Source organism: Athene noctua, chromosome 10 (genome assembly GCF_965140245.1).
Source record: "Athene noctua chromosome 10, bAthNoc1.hap1.1, whole genome shotgun sequence".
Classification (NCBI taxonomy): domain Eukaryota; kingdom Metazoa; phylum Chordata; class Aves; order Strigiformes; family Strigidae; genus Athene; species Athene noctua.
In genome coordinates this window covers 16,834,952-16,861,807 of record NC_134046.1, presented here as the reverse complement: position 1 = coordinate 16,861,807, position 26,856 = coordinate 16,834,952, and the positions used below count along the sequence as shown (strand labels likewise).

Genomic DNA, 26,856 nt, shown 5'->3' with positions numbered 1-26,856 from the left:
GCGGGGCCGGGCTGAGGGAGCGCAGCGCCGCGTCGCGTCGCGCCGGGCCGGTGAGCGCGCACGCCCCCGCCCCGCCCGTTTCCGTTCGCCGCTGCTCGAGCTCGGGCCTGTGGAGCAGGAAGCGGCGGGAGCGAGACCCAGCGCAGGCCGCAGGTACCGAGGCGGGGGGACGGGGGGCTCTCTGCCGCCCGGGGAGGGGAGCGGCTCGCCGGCTTTCCCCCTCTCTTCGTGGTGCTGCCGTCGCTGCTGCTGCTGCCGCCGGGTGGGGCCCGCCCGCCCCCGCCGGGAGCCCGCGCCGCGGCCTGCGAGGCGGGGGCGGCCGGGCCCGGCCGAGCCGCTCGCCGCCGTGTCCGGGCGGCACCGCGCGCACAAAAGGGGAGGGTGTGTGCGGCGGCCCGGCCGCCCCTCGGAGAGCCCCCAAGTTTCCGGGGCCGGTAACGGGGCCTTTTCCGGGCGGCGGGAGCGGGGGAGGGGCGGGCTGGGGCGCGGCCCCGGGGGCTTCCCCCTGCTGGAGCCGCCCGTGCCTCGGCGCTTGGGCCGCGGCGAGGACCCCGCTCCCGCCAGCTCCGCCGTGGGCGGCGTGGAGGCGGCGCTCGGCCCCCCCCGCCGTGGGGTGTGACACGAGTGGGCACCGGGCGGTGGGGGTGACCCGGTGACTGGCAGCTTGTTGTGGTGACGTCACCCGGGCGCGCGGGAGGCGCCGCCACGCCGGAGCGCGGAGTCGGGCCGCGGGGGTGAGCCGGGGCCTCGCGCCGCGCCCGCACGCGTGGGCCGCCCCCAGCCCCCCCGCCCCGCCGGCGGCGCGGGGCTGCCCGCGGGGCCTCAGCTCCTGCGGAAACGCCGACCGGGTTTTGGTCGGGTTTGAACTTTTAGCCGGGGAAGAAATCGCCTTTCGGAGTGTTCACTGCAAACTTCTGATTCTGGTGTTTTAGCGTAGCCGAGGCCGGTGCAGCCTCAGCAGGCCGAGGGCACGCGGACAAGTGTGTAGCAAAGAGCTCCGGTTTGGTTTAAACTCCGTGTGGCCCAGCAGCCTTACCTTAGACTGAAAATTACCCAGTTTTAAACTGTGTGCTACCTAAACCTTATTTGCCAGGAAGCTAATGCTTTCAGGAGCGAGAGGAACCTCGAGAATACTTCACTTGTGTTTGGGTCTAAAAAAAACCAAACCCAAAACTTATTATAGACGTTTACAGAGTTAAAGACCTTACAGAGACTCAGGACTAAGTATTGGCCCCAGTCAAATGATGCCTTTAACTACTTTGATATCCCTTTAAGTCTGACTCTGCGAGATGTCTAGAATGGGGGCTTGTTTGTTTTTAGTTGCTGCCTCATATCCAGCTTTTGTTTCTCTCCCAGTACAGTTCACCTGTTTGTGGCAGGGAACCCTTCGTGGGCAGTGGTTCCCACCCGCTCTTTTTGTATGTGATGCAGGATTCGGGGAAAACTAACACCTACCTAGGGAATATTAGGTTTGTTGTTGCCTTTTTTCTTTTTTCTCAGAACTTAGACTGAGTAACAACTCTCTCCATGATTTTAAAACAGTGCACATCTAAAACTCAAAACTCTCTATCTCAGAAATCTCAAAAATTGGTTTTACTTGTCCTAAACGTTGCTTGTGACTCAAAGTATTCAATCCTCCAGTGGCTTTATTATGGGATTTTTTTTTCAGAAGGGAAATAGGAAGTCTCTCCCTCCCTGAAAAGATTGTTTGTGAAAATACTTTCTGTTGAAGGCTCTTCTAATACATCTGCACACCTTCCTCCTGCCCTGTTCTAGCCTTACCCAGGTCTCCAGTCACACAGCACTAGCATTTCTGTTTCAAATATGCAGACTAATTCTGGCTCTGATTTGGACCAAGGTTGCATGTTTAAAAAAAGAAAAGTTGTCATTAACCTTATTTCATTTTAATTAGTTCACTGCAATGATTAACAGCATATTCAGCATAAATGCTTGACATAAATTAATTTTAATGGGCTATTTGTATCATTTAGCACTAGAATACGTGGTTTTTTTAAAAGATAATTTCTCAAGACATAAATGCACCTTCATACAGGGGCAAAAGAAATTCAGTCACAGCTGTAAGCTAGCAACTCTTATGTTATCCCTCCTAGTTCACGAAACTCACACTCTGGCCGAGTGCCACAGCAATCGAGCGCCAGAGGCGGGGAGTTCTCTGAGCCAGGAATTGACAGTAAAAACATCCTAAATGATCTTAACTGCCACCAGGATGTGGGACTAGTGATGGCTCTTCAGATAAACAAATTCCAAATAAAAACAATTTGATAGTTTGGAGTAGCTTAGAAATAATCATTCTTTCCTCATTTTTTAAAATGGTAGCTCATGTTTTTCCTATTTTTTACACCTCATCTTTTTCCTCTCAGACTGTTTACATTGCCCTGAACCCTGCTGGCTCTTTGCACCATTTCTGTGGTCCACTCCACCCTAGAAATTTCTGACCTTGACTGCTACCTTCTCACTGGCCTATTGTATCTTCTCGTTCAGTCTCTTTCTAACATTTTATTCCCTGCTGTTGTGGGATCATTAGGTTCTTTCCAAGTCTCCACTCAGACACCATCTTTTACCTTTTATACTAATCTGGCTCGTTTGTTATTTCATGTCCATCTAAACTTTCAGGTACCACTCTGCTGTTTCAGGATTTGTCTTCAAATGCAGTTTAACTGATGGGGAGGAAAAGTTTCATCAGTGAGTTTGAGGAAGTTAGCATGTTGATAAAGGGCTAGCCAGCATGCCCTTTAAATCTTAAATTGATCTGTGATGAGTCTCTCCTTGTAAACAAGTAATAAGGGTGAAACCCCATAGTGAAAAACAGTGCTGTGCAAAATAAATGCCCCAAATGACACTTTGCCTTCATTCCCAGGGATACAGCTATGCAAATGCACACACCTGAAAGCACGATGAAAATCCTCTGCTCTTTGCCTATTGGTGTGATTCCTCCTGTAACACTGGGCACTATATAAGTAGCTAGGTAGCTAAGTAGAAAGAGTAGTTGCTTATTACTTTTGGGTTCATCTCAGAAGTAAGCCACATATCCCAAAAGACTCTCTCTGGTATGGTGGTTAAGTTACAATTGCTTTAAGCCATTTTACACCACTGTTAGGTGTTCGGGTGCTTTCTGGACTTTATGTGATCTCTGTTCTCATCTCGTTCTGAACTGTGAGTAAAAACTACCAGAAGCATAATCGGAGTTGGTGGAGCAACTCATGTGTCCATCCTCTCTTCTGTCCTTTTCCTATCAACATGTTTTCACTTGAGAAAGGGCGTTTGAGACAGTAAAAGAACTAAGATATCCATAGACCACCTTTTAATTAAGATACTTGCCACCCACTGTTGCGTACACACAACTAACAGCCAGTCCTTCCTAAGTGAATCATCTAATTAAACTAATCAGAACAAGGTTCGCTGTCTTTCTCTGACCAGCCTTCACGACCAAGGTCCCTAGTAGAAGGAACAGATGGAGAGTCACTAATATATCAAGTAAAATTGGGCAGTACAGCCACAATGGATATGACAACTTTCTTAAGATCTGACAGTTGTGGATTTTTTGTTTGCTTTTTTAAATTGTTGTTTTTAATCAGAAGCAGGGCTGAATTCAGTCTCTGCTCAGTTAATTAGTGGTGCTTTGCAACAGTAAATAGTTCTGTCTCACCTGACTGTGTACAGACTGATTGAACTGTCACGTTTGGAGCAGATCCCTAGTGTGGATGTGTACAAAGTGATTCCTCCTCCTCATCACCACAACAGTTTTAAGGAAGGTTGTCTTTGTGTGTGTCAGCAGTTTGAAAGAATGAGCAGCTTTCCAAGTACCAGTTATCTCTGTTTGCGTTCTTCGCTAACATTTCGTTTTTCTGCTATTTTACACCTGGGGGCACTTTATTATTTGCCTTCTATCTGCTCTGTTGAAACTGTGAGATGAGAGGGCCATCTTACAGTAGCATCTTGACTTGGTACTGACAAAGTGATTGGCTCATTCCTTGAACCTCAGTCCAAAAGCTGTTTGGAAAGGCTGGGTTCCATGTAAACCACAGCACAACTAGGCTTCTGCGCTTGAAATTGAAAATGTTGCTGGTAAGATTTTAAATTATACTGTGGAATGTTGACAGATGAGAATGAGCATGCAGTTTGGGATAGAGAAAGTATTAGAAATAAGAATACAGCCTTCAGAAAGTTCAAGTCATGAAGTTGACCAGAAAAGTAAATAAGAACATGAACTCTGGCAAGTCAAATGAAAAATATAAGGACCCGCCAGAAAGACTCAGAGCAACATTATTCTAATAGCGAAAAAAAAATTATTTTCCACATACATCAGAAGCAAGAAAGGTGCTGGAGTCTGGAGGGCCAGTGGCTGATGAAGAAGTGACAGAAATATTTGATGATGTCAGTAGAAAGTTAAATGACTTATGTGCATTCCTGTTTACTGTGGAGGAGTCCAATAAGGTTCATATGCCAGAAATTCTCTTCATTGGGAACAGGACTCATTGGAAGATCTGTCTCTGCTTGAAGTGTCAGCAAAGAAGTTCTTAGAGCAAAGTGATAAATATAATTATGAAATGCCAAGACCAGATGGTGGTTGCCCAAGGGTTCCAAAGGAAACTCAAGCCTGAAATGACCAAATTATTAATTATGCTGTGTAACTTCTCACTTAATGCCTTGAAGTCAGGGAAGTAGAAGATGGCTTACATGGTAGCAGTTCTTAAAGATAGTTCAGCAGGATATCTCAGAGTTTAATGCCTTTTTTAAAAATAAATTATGAAAAAAAGTAACCAGATGGACTAAAAACCTATAGTGGGAGAAAGTCATTGTGGCTTTGGAAAGGAAACAGTGCTGCTTAAATCTACTGGAGTTTTTGAATGACTCAACAAGCACAGAGAAGTGAAGTTTGGGACAAGAGAAGAATAGAGATCTCTGTGTTACACCTATACTGTTCAGCATACTTCTGGTAAGAAAGGTGTTGAGTAGTAAGGGAAGAAAAGATAGGAGCTGGTTAGGAAGAATTGTAGCTCATCCTTCTGACACTGAATTAGAGGCAGTAAATATCAAATGAAGTTAGTTCCAGATAAATACAAGTGGGGGGTGGGGGAATCTTTTTTTTATTCACCAATGGAGTGAAAGCTAATTATTGCCACTTAAGAGGAAGAGCTTGTCATTATTCTATGAACATGCGAGTTTCATGTTCAACAGTGGTTATACGAGCATGTGTGAGGGGCTTTGGAGAAAGGAATAAAGAAGAAAACAGAGCTCTCAGTTCTTAATAGGCTGCTTACTGTGGTTTTGTGCAAAGCAATATGGACTTTGAGGTACAGTGCAACTGGAAAAGCAAAGAAGAGGCTGAGAAGAATAATCAGGGGATAAGGAATGGATTCCATACAAGGGATGCTTAAAAAGATTCGAACCCTTCAGCTTGGCAAAGATATGACTGAGCACAGTCTGGTCTAGATCAAAACGGATGGTGCCTCTCCTGCAGTCTGTACCGAGACCGCAGAATGCAGCACCACAAAGTGCTTTGAATGACAACGATTTACACGGCTTCAGAATCAAACAGATTAAATCACAGAAGAAAATGCCATCAAATGGGCTGTTGAGCGCAAAGATTAAAAAAACAAATACCCTCAAACTGGAAGCTGAGAAAATACACTTGCAGAGGAATCACTGCATTTGCTCATTCTCTTAATTGTCGAAACACCTGCATCTGTCAGGCAGGGTGCTGGACTTGATGAGTGTTTGACCTGAAGTAGTATATTCTCAACAGATTCCTTGTCGTGGGAGAAGGAACACAGGTGAGAGTGTCAGCTATGGGTACAAAAAGATGGTTGTCTGGAAGAGTTAGTGTTAGCTTCCCTTGTCCGTAAGTGCCTCTGCTCCCAGCTACAGGGCAGTGGTGGGTGCCTAAAGACAGAGCCATCTCACCCAAGCAGAACCTGCCTTGTTCAGCGTGTGGGTGCCCCACGTCCCCTTCGACGTGCTGGAGGTGTCTGGAAAGAGAGAGTACTCAGGAAAAAAAACCTGGCACAAATGCAAAGCGTTTTGCAGATTGCACACAGGTGGAAATCCACAGATCTACTATAATTACCTCAATATTAAGCCCTAATCTCATTTTGTGCGAAGTAATCTTGGGACTCCTATTGCATAAGAGAAGTGCTATTGTAAGTCATTTTACATACAGATAACAACGATCTAGTCAGTAGGGACAAAGTAACAAGAATGTTAAGTGAGGGTGGAAGGACAGAAATGGCAGCCACAGATCCTGAGGGCAAAATACTGCTTTACTGCTTTCTGCCTTTGTAGTCCCAGCTTCACCTTCAGCCTTGGAGACAGACTTGTCATGGTAGAGTAAGGCAGGGGAGAAATGCTGGAATTAAAGACTTCTTCCTTGGGTTCTGAAATGGTGTTAATTTACTAATTGTATAGAAAGAGAGAGGTGAACAGCATAGGGGTGAACTTGCAGATAGTAGAGAACAAAGAAAACTAGTAGTAGGCAAGGAGGGCCTTGCTAAGTTTGGTGTTTGCAAAACAGGATGAATGGTGATGATGTTAAGACAGAGTTTTGCTTGCACATATTGCTGTTTTAGTTTCTAACAATTTTGGCTTAAACAGGCTTAAAAAAGATGTTTTGGTAACCTTCTTTTGTGATATTTTTCCCCAATCAAGTGTTGAAAGCAAATTAAATGACCTGACTTGGAAAGGAAATGAAGGCGTCTGTTTTGTTTGCACTTAAAAAACAATGCAAGAAAGCTGTACAGATGAAATAGGAGAATAGTAGAAACTGAAAGTAGAAAATACAAAACAGAAGCTCAAGAGCATGAAAAGTAACTGGGAGAAAAAAAGAATCTCAAAGAGGAACCTATGACTAAAATTATGGATTTAAAAAGTTGAAATGTAGTAGAAACAACGAAACCTTGCAGTGTGCCCTGCTGGGGGGCCTGCTTGCCTTTGCTCTGAACCTGGCTCATCTCGTGTGCCCTTGTCCTTGTTTTAAAAGAATGCTCAGGCCCCAGCTTTTCTCACCCCTGCTTAGGATTTTGTAGAAGTGTCTGTAGTTGTTTTCTTTCTCGGTTGCGTCTCTTCCAGATTGTCCTTTTTCCAGTTCAGCCATAGTTGTTCTTCATACGGGTGCTGTTCTCTAGTTTAATCATCCCTGTTGCCCTGCTTAGAGTCATTTACAGGTTCTTTGGCCTTCTGACATGAGGAGGATCACAACTGCAGGCAGAGTCAAAAGATGCAGGTGTGCTTGTGGATTCCTGCATTAGCTTAATGTTTTCTGTTTTGTTCATTCTTTTCTAGTTCTTAGTACTGGGTTTTTTTCAATTTTTTTTAATCTCTTTGGAGTGTTGAGCTTGTATTTTAAAGGAATTAACTATATAACCCTAAAATATTGCCCTTGAGTAGCAGTGCTCACAGTCCATCATTTCATATGGGAGGTTTAATGTTTTTTACTTGTGTATCACTTCACATTTACCTATTTCAAATGTTACTTCTTAGGCACAGAGTCTGTTAAGGTTCTGAAATTCATCACAGTCAGCTCTTGCCTTTATTACCAGAACATCTTGGCATCATCAGTAAATTTTGTTGCATTGCTATTTTTTCCTCGCTTTTTCAGGTCATTTAGGAATGTTGTGTTGTGCTGGTTCCGCTGGTGGTCTTCTATGAGAGCTGAGCATTTCTTTCTGCCTGATTTCCTATCTTTTGCCAGTTATTTTTCTGTACACAGGGAACTTCCCTGTAATCAGGTATTTTTACTATCTCTTTAAATAAAAAAAAACCACGTTTGAATGCTATTGCACACCTAATCTGACTAGGTTTGGTAACTGACACCTCGGTTTTGATATATATCTCAGCTCTGAAGGATCTCTGGCCTTCAGAATGGAGGGGTTTTATATAATTATTTTTTTTCCAGAAAGTTCTTTACATACTGCAGCAGTTTAAGGAGTTTGAAAGAATGCTAATATGCAGTAATAATAAAGAGAAGTAGGACAACCTTAATGATTATAATCCCATCAGACTAAAACATCAATCCCAGGTACAATAATGGAATAAGTATCAAAGTGTTCAGGAAAGATTTAAGGCAATGTCACTCAACCTGGGCAGGGGGAAATAGAAACAATTAGTGTTAATTGTTTCAGTTTGGTTCTTAAGTACAGGTGTTCATCTTAGCCTTGGGTTAGCACTTGACAGTAATTGCACGTCATTTTCAGTGAGAAACTAAGCCAGTACAAAATCAATATGTTTCATATTAAATTTAGTAGAAAGAGAACAGCTTTAAAAGGCAAGTGGCGACTCAAGTGAATCTGTGTCTAGTGAGAACATGAAGGAGTTAGCTCTTGGGCTGTATTTCTTACCAGTGTGGTAAGTTGTGGAAAAAAACACAAAATACCAGTATGAAGAAATTTGCAGAGGGCATATAAATGAGGAAGTGACAAATAAAACGTCGTTGCTAATGCAGAAAACGTAACTAACTGCTGGAGCAAGAAGCATGGTAGGGGATTCTCTGTTACCGCCTATTTTAAAGTCAAGATAGTCTGCACTTGTCTTAATGCAAGGAGTAAAACGTGCACTGGGGAATGACCGAGCTGTGGCTTGTTTGCACTTGAAATACAGCTCAGGGTGTGGTTCTCTGTTATGGCGTGAGTGGATGTAACAGCACACCTTTGTCAAAACGGGGGTGTCTCTCTGGGCTCCAGCTCCTGGGGCCTGTGTTGCAGCAGCCCTGGTGCGTCTGGGGCTGTGATAGACAACGTGGAATGGGAAGGTACCCGTTGATGGGCTGCTGAGGGCCCTCCGGGCTGAAACACTTCACCATGACACCTCTGCCACTTAAAACCCCAACAACTCTATGCTAGGATGCTTCAGTCTGGAGAATCTGTTACATGAGCAGCAGAAAGAGTGAGGTAAACTGTTCACTCTCTTTCCATTTCTGAGTTAGGAGGCAGTAAAGGAAGCTAATAGGGACAATCTTGAATTTGAAGGAAGTGGCTTTACACACAATGTGTAATTAAGCTGTGGGAACTCCCTCCAACAGGATGCTCTGAGTGCTGGAAGTTTACATGGGTTCAAAGGGAGTCTGTACAAGCTCATGGAAGAGAAATCTGTTTGAGGTTAACAAATTCATGGGATCCACATCTGACCCAAGAAGCTCCTGAGCTGGAAGTGGCTGGAGGCTGAAGAGCATGGAGAGGGAAGCTTCTCATTCCTTTTTCCTCTTCTGTAGGAATCCACTCCTGAGCTGATCCTGGATGCCAGGCGCTGAGGTGAAGAGACCTAAGTCCCAAGCCCATGTACCTGTTTTTATATGTGTGTAGACCTGTAATAAAGGATGGTCTGTGAGTGTCTAGATGCAGGAAATAAAAGTTTAGATGCAGGGATGAGTTGGTCCCCATGTCAGTGTCCGTGCAGGAGCTGTTTGTGGCACACATTGCTGGGTGTATGGGCTTGCACAGGTCATGGCTTGGGCGTTGTAACAAAAGATAGTTTGTGTGTTCCTGGGAGTGTTTGATTGTGCAGAGGCATCATTTCTGTAAAGCACTGACAAGTGGGCTGTACATGGAAGGAGAGCAAAGCAAAAGTGTTGTTTCCTGTGCTGGTTAGAATTTGTCAGAATCCAAAGCAATTTTCTTCTCTGAGAGTCAGATGAATTGTATGTTGTCATACAGGATTTATCCTGAAGAGGAAAGCAAGGGCAAAGGCTGTAATTTGATAGGATGAATCCAGCTTTGAGACTTCACATGATATCTCAGATTAGACGTACTATGTCCGCATGACACACAACACGGATCTAGTACTGACTGCCGATTCAGGTTTCCTCAAAAACTTTGCACTGGCAGGCTTTATGCTGGATGAGGTACCTCCTACCCTATTGCAGCAAGGACAGAGGCAGCATAAACAGCACTCTGTGTGCTTAACTGAAAAGCATTGTATGCCCATGACTGTTAAACACCAGTTTTGTACTTCTGTATAACTCTTTATGACTGTATAAAATTCATCAGTCATTAAGGGTTCACCAGGGCTGGCACTGAACCAGTGTTGTTAAGACCTAATGCAGTTAAGCTGACACTGCTCCCAGTTCTGGTGGTGATGTACAGAGTCTTGAGCTGGTTATTTGTGGAGTTAGCTGAGACCTGGTGAGGTTTATTAGCTAGGCTTGTAACACAGCTATACTGCTCCCAATTTAAAGCTGGCTCTGGAAATGTACAGCTATGTTTGCAAAGCACTTTTCCCAAACTAGTAAAACTTGCCAGACTTGAGCATGGTTAACACACAGTCTTAATAAACTGCTAGCATAAAGCTGAATGCTCTGCTCACCCTGTCCAAGGACCTTCCTGGAGGACTTATGTCCAGTATTTTAATCCCATTGGATACTACACTGACCTTCTGTGTCATTTTTTTCAATTGTACTTCAATCTTGTAATAGAAAATTTCTGTTTCACTGTGGATTATATTTAATGTGCAACGTCAGTAGCCTGCCCTGCGCTTTGCCAGTTCTGGGACTTTTTTCAAGTGTTAAATTTCATATGTAACCCTCTGAAAAAAAACCTCCAGCAGATATCTTTTTCTTACCAACTGCTCCCACATAGCGCCGTAGTTGGAAATAGGCCTATTTTGCAGTACTGTCAAACTGCTTTATGTGCTGGATGCTGTAAGGAATATAAATATAGTTGTTTCCCAAAGGTCTTATTAGTAACGCTTTAAATAATGTGGCTTATCGGTTTATGAATGCAAGTGTCCACAGGCAAATTTGCACAAAATTAAGTAAATTTCAATTATTGAAATAAGCTGTGTTGACTGCCTTCTTTATAGAAGTAACTGCATTCATGGGTTTAGTGTTTGTATGCCAGTGGCTTGTAATTGAACTGTGTTTCTACCCCAGTAATACTTGATTTCAAGTTGTACGGGGCACCAAATGAGCACGATCCCTATGCGCATGGAGTTCGTCTGGCTTTACTTTCAGTGCAGCTGTACAGCTGAGTTCTGGATGTCTTCAGAAATAAAGACAATAAATAAGTGGTCACTTGCAGCATGTTTTGGTGTATGTAGTTCTTCCAGGATCTTTTAGCAATCCTGTAGCAGGAGCATGGGTTGTATCTAATATTTTTAGGTGACTGAATCATCTTTCTCCTTTTTTTATTATTTTCTTACTCTTGTTGCAGTCCCGTGGTTGTTCGCTACCCATTTTGCAACTTCTGTAGTGGTGAATTGGGGTCATAGTTTCCTTTACTTCACAACTATTGCTATTTCTGAGCATAGCCCATCCTGTATGGGTTATGGGGAAAAAAAATAATAGTATGATAGCATGCACAGGAGCTGATTTAAGGTAGCATGAATAGCGTTTCAACAGCAAACAGCAATGTTTCTGACATTTGTTTATACATGCTTCCATTAATGAGAAGCATAGTGGAGAAAAAAGTACAAAATGCTGCTGACATTTTCCATTGGGACTTCAAAAGAGGAGAAGGTTGAGATGCTTGCCTCCTCTTGCCAGTTAAATAGCTGGGAGATGTGGGAATCCTGGATTTTGCTCTAGAGGAGGGTTGACTTAAGCTGTTATGTCCTTCTGCCTTCCTTCTGGCCTGTTTGCCTGCCCCCTCCCCATTCTTTGGACCATTTCCCCCACCCAGATGCTCTGTGTTCAACCCCAGATTCTTCACTGTCTCTGTACATCTGCCCTAAAAGCAGACCTCTTTGCTTCTGGACTAATCTGCTTTCTGCTTCAGACTGGTTTCGTAGTTCTCAGTCTTGGTGCCAGACCTTGCTAAACAAGCAGAAGAAAACTGTGGGAAAAGCCTGCTCATCCATGTCCTCTTCATCTCTGGAGTCTTGGGGGAAACTCATTCCTTCCCCCCCTCAAACTTGAACAAAAGTGAGTATATTTTAAGAGTAAATTCAGGTCCTGGTGCAGAGGCAGTTCTCCTCTGTGGTAGGTAGAGGGCAGGGCTTGACTGGGCGGGGTGGGGGACACTTAGGGTTTCATCTTCTGGTTCCTCAGCCTTGCTCGTGTTCCTCCTGCTGGCCCAGGGCAGGGCTGACTGAATGAAGGGAGAAATGAAGCAAGTGAGCAGAGTGCCAGGCTGTAATTGGCTCAATATCAAACTGTTTAAGTGCTGAGTGTGGACAAGTCAGCTGCAAAGCAGTCTTTACAAGATTTCAAAACTCTTGCTTTCCAACGTTTTGGTTTTAAGGACTTCTGCAAGATTAGGTGGGAAAGAATTTAAAGGATGTTTCCTCCTCAGCATCAGAAACATCATTAATGGTCCTGCTGAACTGCTTCTGCTGAGTTCTTGCTAACAGCTGCAGTAATACAGATCTTTTTTGACAAAACATGCATAATACAAGAGATCTGCCCATATGGTATAGCAGGCAATATAAAGTTGGTAATAGTTGATTGGTAATTCAAATTAAATCTAGTCAGGATACCTATGTGATGGTAAAGGGCTGTTTCTTCCACCTTATTACTTTCTCCAGGATGAGATCCAGTGCAAGACAGGCAAACCTGGCATGTTTGTTACCAGCTTATCCAAGTTCAGAATGTCAACAGCATGTCCACAGTCCTCACTCTTGCTGTGTGGCCTTGGGATTTGCAGGAGGAGATGAGGCACTGGAAATGTTGTTCTTTGGAAAAATAAATAGCGTGCTGAAGAGAAGAGGCAAATTCCATTGCAGTAAACAATAATACTTGTGGGGGGGGAGTACATTTAAAACATGGAAAAAATATTTTTCCCATTTCTTATTCTTCTGGAGTATTTGCTAGATTCTCTTAACAAGCAGGGCTTTATACTGCATGAGTCTTGGAGCGTCACTGCACTTAGAAATAGCAACTTCACAACTTCACATAACAAGGGTATTAGTGTGGCAACTCTCAGCAAACAGGAGCTCCTTGTGTTGTAACCTCCTGTGATGTTAGTGGGATTGAGTAAACGATGTCTAAAGCTCTTGTAATACCTGTAAAAGGCACTGGTCTAGGTTGAGGAAATGTCATAATTTAATCTTTTCCATTCAGATGAGTCACTCAAGTCATCTTGTGAGAGTTTCCACTTTGAATCTAGCAGACTAGCTGGTTTTAAGAATCCTATAAATGCAAAGGTGGGAGGAGTGCTTCATTTAAGAGTAGGAAAAATTGCAGATATGTCGTCTTGCTGCAAAAGATGGCACAGATTTCCCTAAAGATCACTGCAGCCATTCCATTGCACTAATTGGGATACGATATTTCTTGGACAATGTTCTGTGTGCATCGTCAATGATGTTCTTACAGCAGCCTTCTGGATTTATTGGTCTCTCCCTGTTCTATGCATTGTGTAAAAGGATCAGTGTGCAGTACTTGTGTTCAGTTACAGTGAAGCAATGGTAGCTTGGATTTGGTCTATTTGTAATATCCTCTTAGGTAGTTCATGCAGTTTATTATCTCTAAATGTAGACACATGCTCACTGGTGACAGTCTGTACTGCAGCAAATATTAACTTGCATGTAACATAAGTACTGTGCATCTTCAGTGAAACTTTTTAGGCTAGCAGAGGGCTTTTTCATTCCTGTCAAAATATACTGCTGGTCGAAATTTGATGTAATTCCAGGCTTCAGAATACTTGATTAAGAAAAACAGAGCATGTCAAAATGCAGCAGAAAGATCCAACTGCTGGGAATGCTGTTAGTGTCGTCTTTGTGATAGGCACTATGAGGATGTAGCTCCATTCTAAGCAATCAGCTTTTTCCTCCAATGTGCTACGGAGATGTTGCTTGTCTGAGTATTTGCCAGACCTGAGAATGCCTCATAGCTACCCACTGGATAGAAATGTATGTATTTTAACTGAAAATGAGCTAAAAGATGCTGATCTGTACACTGAATCTCTTAATTAGGAAATTATTATGGTAAATATGCTTAATGCCTGGCTTATGGGATGCTGTTGTGATGGCCAGATATCTGCTAAAATTTGAAGAATAAATACAGGGGTTTTGGACAAGTAGCACCACTAGAACAATTTCCATATGCACGGAGACCTTCAGTGATACAGACAGCATGAATCTGTCATGAGAATAAAGCTGGGTGCAGGCCCAACAGCAGGGTTCCATCCTTAAATATCCACACTTTGAATAGAAATGAAGTATATTGTTCTGGGAGCACGTAAGGGTTCAACCTCATTAGTAGAGAAGAAACTTCAAGCTGTGAAGTTTGTAATCACTAAAGTCAGGAAGAAACAAGCAGTTGCAATGTTTGGTGACTTCCTTCCAAGGTTGATGGAGGAGTCTGTCCAGTGATCACACCTGACATTGAGATGTCTCTGTCTACCCAGCATTTATAATCTGAGCTGTTTCTGCAAGTTTGTTGAGGTCCATAACCAAAGTAGCCTCAGCCTGTGCTGCATGCCCAAGGGAACGTTTGAGGTAAGCAAATCAAAAGTATCTCCTAGGGCTTTGGAGGCAAGTGAAAGCTTCAAGGATGTAAGTGGTGACCTTTGCATCTTGAATATGTTCCACAGACATTATGCAGAGGGAATTCTGCTGTGGTAATGCTCTGGAAGGTGAAACAAAAGTAAAAAGGTGAGGATGCCATAGGTCACCAAGAAAAGATAAGGTGGTTGTGGCTTATTGTGAGCATCTTGACAGGATCTAATTACCTAGATGTCTGATGTGCTAGATTCAGCAGGTTTGAGATGTGCTGGTGACTGTCCTGCACATAAAACTGTGAGCAGGGGAGGGTCTCGTGGGGTGGATCCCAAGCATTGGGGAGGAAGTGGTTGAGCAGACACTGCTGAAGGGCACCTCGATTGACAGAGTAGTCTTCCACATTGGGTCCAGATAATGTCAACAGGTTTCAGGAAAGATTCAGGCAGGGGGAGTTTCGTGATAGGTTTTTCTCAGGAAAGAGATACTGAGATCAAATAAAACTTCTGAAATATTTTTTTATATTTATAATTTTCAATTTTTATATATAATTTCCCTGGTTTTTTTAGGGAAGGTTTTCTAGAAAGCACTATATTAAATTATATTTTTACAGAATTGTGGTTTTCTTGTGGACCTTAGGCGTAAGTATGTAGAAGGCCAGAGTATAAAATGAGATTTGACTGGCAAGGAACACTTTAAAAAAAAAAAAAAGCAAGCTAGAGTGACAGAAGTATTTAGAGGAAGATAAAGGAAGAGTTGATCTGATAATCCACGGAAAAAGACAGTTATCCATAGGTGATGCCAAAAAGGTCACCTGCCCTAGATGCTGTTGCAGTAACAAGTGATCAAGGGCCAGAGCCCCAGCCGCTAGTATGGAAGGGAGAAGGAGGGAGAATACTGAGGAAGGACAGGTTATCCCATTCTGTCATCCACCTACTTTGTCTCCAGTGTGGTTTCATCAATGACCTAGATAATTATCTGTGAATCATGATTATTAAACTTGCATCTGAGAAAAGCTATGATTAATCTGGAGGACAGAGCTAGAACTTGGAGGTAGAATAAAGCATTGGTTAGAGGAAGGTTAAATAAAAGCATGATAGTAGAACATTCAGCTGTGTGAATAGAGACCAACTATGTAGCAGCTCTAATGAAAAAAGATCTGGGAGTTATAATGAATTAAAAGCTGAATGTATCAACAGTGTTGTTTCCTGGGGAGAGAAAAAAAAAATCATACACTTCCAGTAGGGTGTTTAAGCAACAGTATATCCTGGCAGATCAATACAATAATCCTTCAGCTCTAGTTAATGTTCATAAAGCCCTAGGTGAAATACTGGATTCAGCTTTTGGGCTCCATGCTTTGGTAAATTTGTGCCAATTGAACTGTGCCCAGAAGGGAGCAGCAGGAAAGTCTAGAAAATATGATTTACAGAGAAGGCTTGAATAAACCGGAATTGTTTGCCTGAAGAGAAGACTAAATGAAGGCAAGTATTGTCAACTGCACGAGGGAAAGAGAATAATCTGTTCTCCTATGCCTATGGCAAATAGGATAAACAGTAATGGGCTTACATTACATCAAAGAAGGTTGAAGATACACATTAGGGGAAATTTTCTCCTAGTATATATTGTGGAGCTCAGGAGTGCATGGCTTCAAAGGTTTTGTAGGACTCAGCATTACAGTTTTGAAGGGCAGATTGGACAAAGCTGGCAGTAGGTAGAACTTGTAAGTAGTTGACTTGGTACAGAAGACAGATAATTTCCAGTTCTGTAAAAAATCAAATATCACCTTTTCTAGAAATTTTTCAAAACCATCTAAAACCACTGAAAGAAAACCTTTTTAAAGCTTGGATCGTTTTAACCTTCCACAAATGTAAAAGTAACCCCAAATTCCTGAGGTAAATAACTTGAATGTGTGTACATGTATATATTCACAGGGTGAAAGAAGCTCATGTTAGAGATAGATTTGGATTACTTGAGCAGTCATGCTGTGCTCTACAAGTCCTTGAGCCTTTGCTGCTTGATGGGCTCAAATGGTCCTTCTCTGTTTGCACCTGGAGCAGAATTACAGAATCTCTGTAATACCCACTGCTGCTTCATCATCGAATAGTACTGAAGGCTGCTTTTAGATGATTAGTTTTACCTTTTAACTTAATTTCATAAGGCAAGAGAAGAGGTGGAAAGGAGAAAATGTTTTTGCTATGTTCTTTAATTCTCTTCTGTGCTTCTTCAAGCCCTTCTCCCCTTGCCAGCAGCTCTAGTTGTCCTTACAGAGCTTTGTACTAGGACTGTCATGGCAAAAGTTAACTCACAAGGGTGCTCCCTCTGTGGTATTTTGGTCATGCAATGGTAGGTATTGTTGTAGTGTTGCTATTTGCTCCTTTTCCAGGAAGCTTCATGGGATGACTAAGCAGCTTCCCCTGGAGTGCCTTTATGTTATGGAGAAGAAAGTAGTTATGGTTCTGCCCTCATTACAGTCCCTTGTAGCCCCGTCACTCCCTAAATCTCTGGCTTGTTCCTGCAATGGTCAGAAATAAATGCCTAGGGAAAAGAAAGAAGAGAGCAGGCACATATATAGTACTTCCCAAAGTACTCCCTTGGCCTCAACGTACTTCTACTATGGAGATTTTTTTAAGGCAGGTGTGATTTCTGCATTCTTTAACTCACATAAGAAGCTTCTTCCCTGTACTTGCCCAGTCCTCTTTAGGCCTGTATCAATTTTTTGTGTCCATAACATCCTCTTGTTGGAGTTCCCAAGGCCCATTGCCTTCTGGTGGGCGTGAACCCTTTTCTGCTATCTCTGTAACAGCCCCCTCGCGTTCATCTGTGGAAAGTGATGATGATCAAACCCTGTCCATACTGTTTGAGCCACTTGGGACTTGTAGAAATTTGCCAAATCCAACACAATCATCTCCTTCAGTCTCACCCTGACTCTAGGCTTTCATTAAACCTTTTCAAGCTTTCATACAATCTTTTTGAGGCCAGAGTTACCTGCAAGCAAGCCATGGATTTGTATGGTCCTGGTACAAATCAGTACATTGAACAGCAGAGATCTGTGTGGAGAGGGCAGTGGTGACTCCCTCTGTGTCACCCTTTTACTTAATGTAAGCTGATAGCAGGCTTTATTAACCTGGTAACAGCAACATCCAGGAAAGCAGACTGAGGAGTGGGATGTGCCTTTCCAAAATCCTTTACAGCATAGTGCTTGTAATTCAAGGAACAGGCTGATTACCTTGAGATCCTTCTGTTGGTGCTCTGACATGGCTCCTCAGTCCAGCTGACTGGCACTTTGTAGTTAAGATAGCTCAGTGTGACAAGAAAATGTTACCGCCCTTGTATTGAAGCATCTCTTATTTGATTACCTAGAAGACACTTTTCCGAAGGTGCTCTTGGACAGTGCTGCTTGCTGACTTGCTATGTCTGGATGTTCCTAGCTCAGCCTTTAGAATAAGTCAAGAAATGCTAAACCGGACTGGTCTCCTCTCTGTTATTTTTGCACGCAGTGCCTTGCCAGTGTGTTGACAAGTGCTGGGGAACATTTTTCATAAAAGGACAGGAATCGGAACTCATATGATTCCAGATACCTCTGCGAGTCTCTAATGGACATGTAGACCCAATTTAAAAGTTCTTATTAATTGAAAACTTAGTGGTTGTTAATTATTATAATCTCAGTCATTGTTTAACAAGTCATCATTTTGTTTTTCAGCTATGGCAGCCATTCGAAAAAAGCTGGTTATAGTGGGTGATGGTGCCTGTGGGAAGACCTGTCTGCTGATTGTATTTAGCAAAGACCAGTTCCCTGAAGTGTATGTTCCCACCGTCTTTGAAAACTATGTAGCAGATATCGAAGTGGATGGAAAGCAGGTATGTCCACACTTCTGTAATGGTCAGAATGAACTTTTATTTATTCAGAATAGCTTGGAGATCTCTACGCTTCTTTAATAAGTGCTTAGTACACATGCTTATATTGTAAGTAAATTTTTAAATATTAAGCATGTTCCTGCGAAAAAAATACTGGCCTTGCTAGAATCTGGTCATATCCAATGTCTGTTTAACATCCTATATCTAACCTTAAACAACTTGAGATTCTAAAACATGTACAGTTATTCTAAGTAAAATGTTGCAGTAGGTGGGAGGGGATGGAGCATTTCAAAGACGTACCTACATGCTGAGGACACAGGGCTACTAGCCTTTGGACCTGTGGAGTACGTACATGTTTTGATAGGGACCTGGTATTGTGTTTTATAAAGACTAGTTCCTGGAGAGAGTCTCTTTCATACCCATTTCTGGCAACATGCAGGATCCTCTTCAGAACAGATGACTGACAGTCTTCAAAAGGATTTGTTTTTTGTAGTGTACATCAGCATCATCTGTCCTACGTAGTCCTGCTAAGAACACAATTCTTAGCAGCCAAGCATACCCACAGCTTACTGGGTTTCATTTTTAGTTTGTACTTTAGTAAATTAATCTTTAAAATATTTCGTTTGTTTCAAATATTTTGAAAATCAGTTTTCAGTCTGTGTGACCTCTGAGTCCTTTTGTTTGCTAAGGAAGCAAACATACCAGACACCTGCTCCAAGAGGCATTTTTCAGAAGGCTGCTCTCTGAATGCTGGATGGGTTGCCTTCTGCATTTGTCATGCAAGGTAGTGTGTGATGTATAAAATTGTCACTTTCCAGGATACTGTGGAAGCACACAAAGCAGAAACTTTGCACCTTGAAAGCTCAACTATTTTCAGACCCTTGTAGGCAGCCATGCCATATGTCTGTTTTGTTACCGTAACCACACAGAGCTGACCTCAGTGCCATGGGTGCTCACGTCAGGCATGTGGCAGGCTTTGACGCTGGTGGTGCTGAGCTTCCCTGTTTTGCCCCTTGCTGCAACATGTGCCTTTGCGCTGGGTTCAGGTACAATCAGACCATCTTTCAGTCGGTTCTAGTTCAGATGCAGTGACAGATTGATTGAGTCTGTTCAGTTTTAATCCTGATGTGAGCAAAAACTTTTTGAACTAGTTTTGGGCTTGATGCTAAATTTGATTTCCTGCTGTTAAGGCATGGATTGTTTGTGGTTTTAGTTATGATAGTTCATGCTATTTGAGTCTAAAAAGCACTTTTCTCTCCCATAATATGAATGAGTAAAAAAAAAATAATTTAGACTTAATATTACAACATGTTTTCTCCCCAAGTGACAGTTTCAGCAGTTTATTGTATCTTAGACTCTAAGGACTACTGTTCAAAATATGTATGATACCCATTTCTCTCTCTTATCACCTAGTCAAGCTTCCTCATTTCCCTTCTGCCTGAGTCTCTGCATCTCTGAATGGGTGAACAGGGAGTCATGCCCTATCAGCTATATGCAGCCAGTATCTAAATAAAAATTGCATGAGCAGCGAAATGCCAGCTGATTTTTTTTTTTTTTTTTTTTTTTTTGGTTGGTTACTAGACAACATATTTTGTCCAAACACTTTGTCTTCAGAAAACTTGTTTTTAAAAGTTTGTAGGAGAGCAGTGCTTAAGACTGTTCTGTTTGACAGTCACCTCTGTTTTCCTGGAAAAGCATTACCAGAAATGTTCAGAAGCCATGTGGAGACAAAACAGTGATGGTACAAGATGCATTTTTTTTAGATGGAGCAAAGGAACTGATTCCAGTATCATGTGAGGGAACCCTCAACGGACATCTCTGTAAAAAAGTACAAACATTTGCCACAAAATTCACATTTGCAAACGCAGACATGACTCTGAGAGGAGTATTATTTCTGAATGTAATGCAGAAGGATTTTTTTTGTGTATGCGTGCAGCTAAGGCTTTGTATCTTCGTATTTTAACCTAACAGTTGCATTGCACATTCAGGCTCACATCTGGGTTCCAGTTCTGCTCATCTGTCTTTATCTGAGCTGCTGTGGACTTTTCCTGTAACTTTCGAATAAGAGTTTAAACAAGAAGGAACCCACTCCATTGCAAAGGCAGATGCATCAGAGAATCTCAAGCAAGAGTTTACCTTAAGATTCTAGTTTTTAGATTTTGATAGTTTAAACATTGGCTATTCCTTCCACAGTTTTAAACAGTCCTGTTGGGATGTTCTCCCCTAGCTCCCCCATAGCTAGAAATACTGAGAACATTAGCAACTTAGATCTTAGTAACAAGAAGCTTTACATACAAATCAGCTTTATTTCCAAGCAAATTGCAAGTGTACATTTCTGCTGTGGTGGAGTTCTAATGCATTTGTAGTATGTACAATCTTGATGTTTCTTAGTCACTACAGGTTCCAGCTGTAAACCGATTGAATACGTGCATAATCCTAAAAAGCATATACTTAGAGAGTCTGCTTTCATTGAAAACTGCTGTTTCTGGAATTATCAGAGATTCCCAGCCCTTTGGAGCTGATTCCCTTCGATTCTTCTGTCTTTTCTGCTGGTAGCTTTGACACTGGTAGAATTGACACTGATCAGGGATAGAAAGAAAAGTCTCATCAGATGCAATAAATTGATTTTTGGAGTTACAGAACGTAAAGTTTCTAATAGTTCTCCTGTCAAAATGGTTTGTCTTGTAGTCTCTTCCTTTTGAGTTGTGTTGATTGAAATATTTTATCCACTTCTCTTGGGTTACTAGCTTCTGAATCAAAACTTCCCTGCTGATCTGGCTAACTGCCTTGATCTTTCTTCTGCAGGTTGAGTTGGCTTTGTGGGATACAGCAGGACAAGAAGACTATGATCGACTTAGACCGCTTTCTTATCCAGATACTGATGTTATACTTATGTGTTTTTCAATTGATAGTCCTGATAGTTTAGGTAAGTAGATCACTAATTGAATTAGAACTACATCTCTGTGTTGCTGTATTCCCCTTGGAAATCATGCTGTAAAATACATTTTCATGTGCTGTAATTGATTGAGAGCATTCCTAGTTTCAAAACTCATACTGGTTTGAGTGTAGTTTTCAGGCATTAAGATCTTAAAGGAACCTGTATTTTTCAACAATGCTGAGTGGCAGTCTGAAAGCCTTAGCAGCACACTATGTTTACCCAGGGCTCTGCTGCAGAATTTGAGCAACACTTAGCAGGGGCGCTAGAGCAGCCTCCCTGGCCTAGATCAGCACCCCCAGCCTGGCAGTGTTCTCTGGTGGGCCAATGCAGCGTGCTGGTGTGCTTGTCCCTCAGGAGGTGCCACCTTGGTTACCCCAAGCAAGCAGGAGGGCTGTAGCTGCACTCTGCTGTGTCTGGGAGCCCAGTCACTATGTAAGGTGTCCACTGAGTGATATGGCCTGACCGAGGTTAGATTTTATTTCTTTTTTCTTCTATTTTTTTTTCTCCTTGAAAATTGTAGTTCTTATACACTTGAGACCATGCTATATCCAGGAAAACAGAGTAGCTTCCTTCCTGTGTAAATGGGAAAGCTAACTTTGTGCTTTCATCCCTTCTACCACCCCCACCTTCTCCTTTTCTGCAGAAGAGATCAGCTTGAAACACTGAGTTATTAATCCCAAATAGCCTGGGGTTTTTTGCTGTCTGTGAAAAACATGAGGTAGAACCATACTGAAGGGGGGCTTGCCCTGAAAAGGGGGTGGGTCTCCCTGGTGGAAATGTCAGAGGCTAGAGATGCATACTCTCCTAGTCTGCTTTCCAGTGACTGACATCTGCTTGTGATGGAAAAGAGAGAAGAAAAGAGTTGCCAGATTTATGATTTCTGAGCTCTGAAAACATGTTTCAAAAATCTGTGTATTAGATGGGCACCTCATCTGTGTGGAGTCCAAGACTGAAATCTTCACTGATTGATTTATAAATCTGATGCACAGATATTGATGTATTTGATCTTACAAAGACATTTTTGAAGGGGGCAAGGAGGAAGAGAGAGATACTCTTAGTTCTAAGACTCAAGATCTCTGGAACTTTGATTTCTGTCCCTTTAAAATGATCATCCATCTGTCCATTGTAGTCTCCTAAACAAATACATCATGGTAGCACTTTCTCAAACACGTGAATTTCTGTAAAAGTTCCCTTATTGACTTCTCAACAGTGGGATTTGTTCACTGGGTGCTGTTTGTGAGGCTTCTTACTAGAATGCAGATAATGTTAAGGTAGATCTTTAGGCACATCAGTTCTGTGTGTGTATGACCAGCTGTATTGTGACAAGAACCTTCTGTACAGTGGCAGACTGGTACTTGTTTGTAACTGGTCAAAATGATGTCCATGCATTGGGCAGCTCCTAGCCAGGAAAAGTGAGTGTCCCCTCTTCTTTGTCTGTTAATGACAGGTGTCAAATGATTTTAACTAGTGCTCATAAATGGGATACCAGTTCTATCTTAAATGTATTAAACCACTGAATCTTTAGGAGTTTTCTACTGCCAGAGTGATCACAATCACTGAAAGCTGTCCTTAGAGAGGCTTTTTTCCTACTCCTCTGATCTACCTTATGGATGAACCCTTCCTCCCAGAGTTGTGTCTTAGGAAGAAACAAGAATGAGATGAAAAGGAACCAGGAAGCACAGAAATGCAGTTAATGGAAGGATTAGTCCTGAATGCAGCTACCATGGTGATTGAAAAATACAATTTCTGCTGCAGTTCACAGAAGGTTTGAGTAAATGAGCAAACAAAATAGTCCATAAGATGTTACAGTGGCATTACAGTCTGATAGGGCTAATGCTTGGTAGCTGCTCCGTCTCATTTCTCACCATGCCTCCAAAGGGTACCAGCCGTTGAATGGGCCGTCAGCTGTGAAAGTGTCTTTCTAGAAAAATCAATGCCAGCTTGACACCTGGGAAATCCTGATCTCTCTCTTCATCACTTCCACCTGATCCTGTGTTTAGAGACATCTTTCACTGTCTTTGTCTCTCTGCAAAATCATTTGACGTTTAGTTGGCAGCGGTGCTGTGGTTGTGCCCAGTGCAGCTGTTAACAGCTACACACAAGGGTTGAGCTGTGCTCACTTCTACTGCACATGCTGCTGCCCCGGCAGCTGGAGAGCTGACCAACTGACCACCCTGGAAACAAGGGGGGTTACCCAACCCTGGAGGTGGGGGGAGAAGGCTTTAATGCAGTCAAGTCTGAACTTGGCTATTTTTTTCCCCCCTTCCTGTTCACCAGTACCAGGGCGCCTGTGTCCCTGGGAGCAGAGAACTGCCAGATGGCTCTTCAGGTGTGCCGCATCTAGAGGCCAGCACCCCCTGAGCACCCTGGGTGCAGCTGCAGAATTGCTGGTTTGGCTGTAGTGCAAAAACTGGCTTCAAAATGCTTGTCTAAGTTGTTCTTTCAAGCGAGAAAACAATGCCATAATAGTGAATGTCTCTTCAAAAGCTGAATGGAATTTCGTGAAGATAAAAAGGGGTTATGTAGCCTGCAGGTACATCCACTGGTGAATCTCAGATGTCTGAAAGCAAAGTTGAATGTTTTGAGTTGTTCAGCACTTCCTGCTATATAGAATTTTTCAGGAGTTTGCTTTCAAAAGCCCTCAAGTCTCCATTTGCAGCTCCATTTAAAAAGAAAGTCATGTAGGGAAGGTTATGTTAGGGGGAAAAAGTTTCCTGTATATGAGTGCAGATTCATTTGCTGCAGATAGAGAGAAACAGCAAATCTGCAAATGACTTGCACAAAGTCTTTGTTTCTGTGCATCTTTAATTGGTGTATAGAACACCATTTCTGCTACAGTTAATGGGAGAGTTCAGAGTGATTGTTTGATGTTGCTTTTTAAAAGGAACAAGGGATGTAAAAACTTATGCTTCAGGGTTATACCCATCTTTAGCTTCTGGAGATAAATAGTTTTTCTTGAAGCAAAATATTCCATAACTCTCTAATTCAGAATTCTGCATGCTGTTCTTTGACATACTTTATGCTAACCCTTGTCAAGTAGCTACCAAGAGACGTAGAGAAGCCAAGAGTTTGGGTGTTCTTCGGCCTTAAAATTACTATAGAGGGGCTTGTCTTTTTTGTGAAAACCAGAACAGGTCTATTTCTACAAGCTAAGAGTAGAAAAAAGACATCAGTTTGGATTAGCAAGGTAAAGCCACTCAGGCAGTAGCTTTAAAATAAAACTCTCCCCAGAAATGGGCTTTACTACAGTCTTTCTTTGCTTTTTTTTTTCCCCCAGAAAACATCCCAGAGAAATGGACCCCGGAGGTGAAGCATTTCTGCCCCAACGTGCCTATCATCTTGGTAGGAAACAAGAAGGACCTGAGGAATGACGAGCACACAAGACGAGAGCTGGCCAAAATGAAGCAGGCAGGTTCCTTTCTGATAGTCTTACAGCAAATGAAGAAAGTGTGCAGTGGTTGTACCAGAGCATTAAATGGGCATCTGCGGCTTGCTGCCAGCTTCCTATGGGCTGCGTAATGAACACTTACCCATGGCAGAAACCAAAAAGTATATATTACCTTTAATTGAGTGTTTCTTTTTTCATATATGGAGATTTCATTTTTAGCAAAAGGCTTTCTCAACAATGAAAATGGCAATATTGGTTTACTAAGTCAGCTGCTGTCTGTGCTGGAGAGCTGAATCCCTGAGGTAGAAAGAAATTAATTAGGAGACATCAGCACATCAAGTGCATGCATGCTCGAGTTGTTCTTTATTTTGTGTGTTCAGGATGTGAAAGGAAACAGTTTTATTGCTAGGTGTTTTGAGGTGATAACCACAGGTGCTGTAGCTCATTACTGAGCCTATCACTAGGTTTCATTTTCAGATCATGTCTGAAAGCCCCAGCTTGGGTATGTGACTGCAGATACTCTGCTTCGTCCTGGAATTTTTGCTCCTGTTGCATAATATTTGTTTTTATACAGAGACTGAGGCATTAATTTTGGGATTTGTTCACAGGGTTTTTTCACAATTGTGGCAAAGGGTTGCATAAATGTTTCCTCTGGAATAAGCAATCTTTTGCTCAAGTTTGAAAGGGTCTTGTGGCCTTTAAGCTCAGAGGTGTTAGAAAACTGATTGTGTCCTCAAGCATTGGGACAGTATGCAAATATACACCCCGTCTGTGTAATCCAGGTAGAGGTGCATGCTGCATCTTGAGAAAATAAGCAAATTTTATTTAAAATCTGCTTTTTTTATTTAAAGGATGGCTCTCAAGGGAGCAGTTAATTATTAACTAACCAAGTACTTAAGTGCATTTAACGCAGAAATTCCTTTGCCTTTGTTGGGAAGGTGGGTGGGAGAGGGAAGACTGGTGCACTTCCTCGCTGTGGCTTTGGGTTGTTCTCAGCTGTTGCTTTTGTGTTGGTACAGGAGCCTGTCAAACCCGAAGAAGGAAGAGATATGGCAAACCGCATTGGTGCATTCGGGTATATGGAGTGTTCGGCAAAGACCAAAGACGGTGTGAGGGAGGTTTTTGAAATGGCCACTAGAGCTGCTTTGCAAGCCCGGCGTGGCAAGAAAAAGTCCGGGTGCCTTCTCTTATAAAGTGTGGCCAGAGGAAGATGGCCAAAGCAGCACCCTGCACTTGAGTAATTTTGAAGTGCTGTTTATTAATCTTAGTGTATGATTACTGGCCTTTTTCATTATCTATAATTTACTTAAGAGATTTAAAAATCGAGTCATCTTGCTACCAGTATTTAGAAGCCAACCATGATTTTTATAACAATCTGCATCAAATTCATCTGTGCACCCAAGGTTAACCTCAACATTCCTCTAACAAACCTTTTCTGCACTCACAGGATATGCCAGGCGCTAATTGAAGACAATTCTCTATCTTCTTTCTTCTCTCTAGAAAGAGAAAAAGCTGTCAACACAGAGGATTGGTCTGTAACTACTTTATAACTAACGTCCTATTCTAATTGAGTACAACAGTTACATGGCTGTATGTGGAATCAAGTGTAGCTTCAGTGCTATCACATTTAGGAAGGTCTGATTTTCATGGCTCAGTGGTGTAAAACATTAGTTTGAAAATGTGATCACTCTGAAATGACCAAGTCCCATTCAGCTAAGGAAAAGTGAGGGTTCTGTGGTTTCATGTTAGTTACCTTTTAGTTACTGTGTAATTAGTGCCAGTTTAAATGTATGTTACCAAAAATAAATCTATTTACCCCAGCTTAGATGTAGTATTTTTTGTATAATTGGATTTCCTAATACTGTTACTTGTAACCTCTGCGTTAAGGTGTTCTGGGTTTTTTAAGAAACTGTATTTGAAAATAAAGTCCGATGGAAAGCAGCTGATCCTCTTCCCCTGTTCATTTGTAAGAGTCTGACCCATTTGAATGACTTGAGTGGTCTGCACACCCCAGGAGGAGTTTTTTTCCATGACGTGCCGTAGGGATGAGAAAAGACAGCCTGCTCACACTCAAAGCTTCTGAACTGTTCAGTTGCCTTAAGTTCATTGCTGGACCCAGTTTCAAAACTTAGAAAAAAAAAAAAAGAAACTTTTTGTGTAAGTTTGGTTACCATGTAGTGATCAGACTCCTAACCTGTGAACTTCTTGCTGTTCTGCAGCCAACTAAACTCTTTCTGTATTTTCATTTTTCCAACAACTAATAGAATAAAGGCAGTTTTCTAAGCTCCCTGTA

The 26,856-nt window shown here is 42.3% G+C and overlaps 1 protein-coding gene across 1 annotated transcript; it reads left to right on the top strand.

Moving 5' to 3' along the window:
- Positions 1–26,856, top strand: RHOA (ras homolog family member A). Its single transcript, XM_074913829.1, has 5 exons — positions 1–153; positions 18,083–18,240; positions 21,043–21,163; positions 24,453–24,583; positions 25,583–26,856. Exons 2-5 carry the CDS (start codon positions 18,085–18,087, stop codon positions 25,754–25,756), a joined length of 582 nt encoding a protein of 193 aa, XP_074769930.1. The 5' UTR covers positions 1–153; positions 18,083–18,084; the 3' UTR covers positions 25,757–26,856.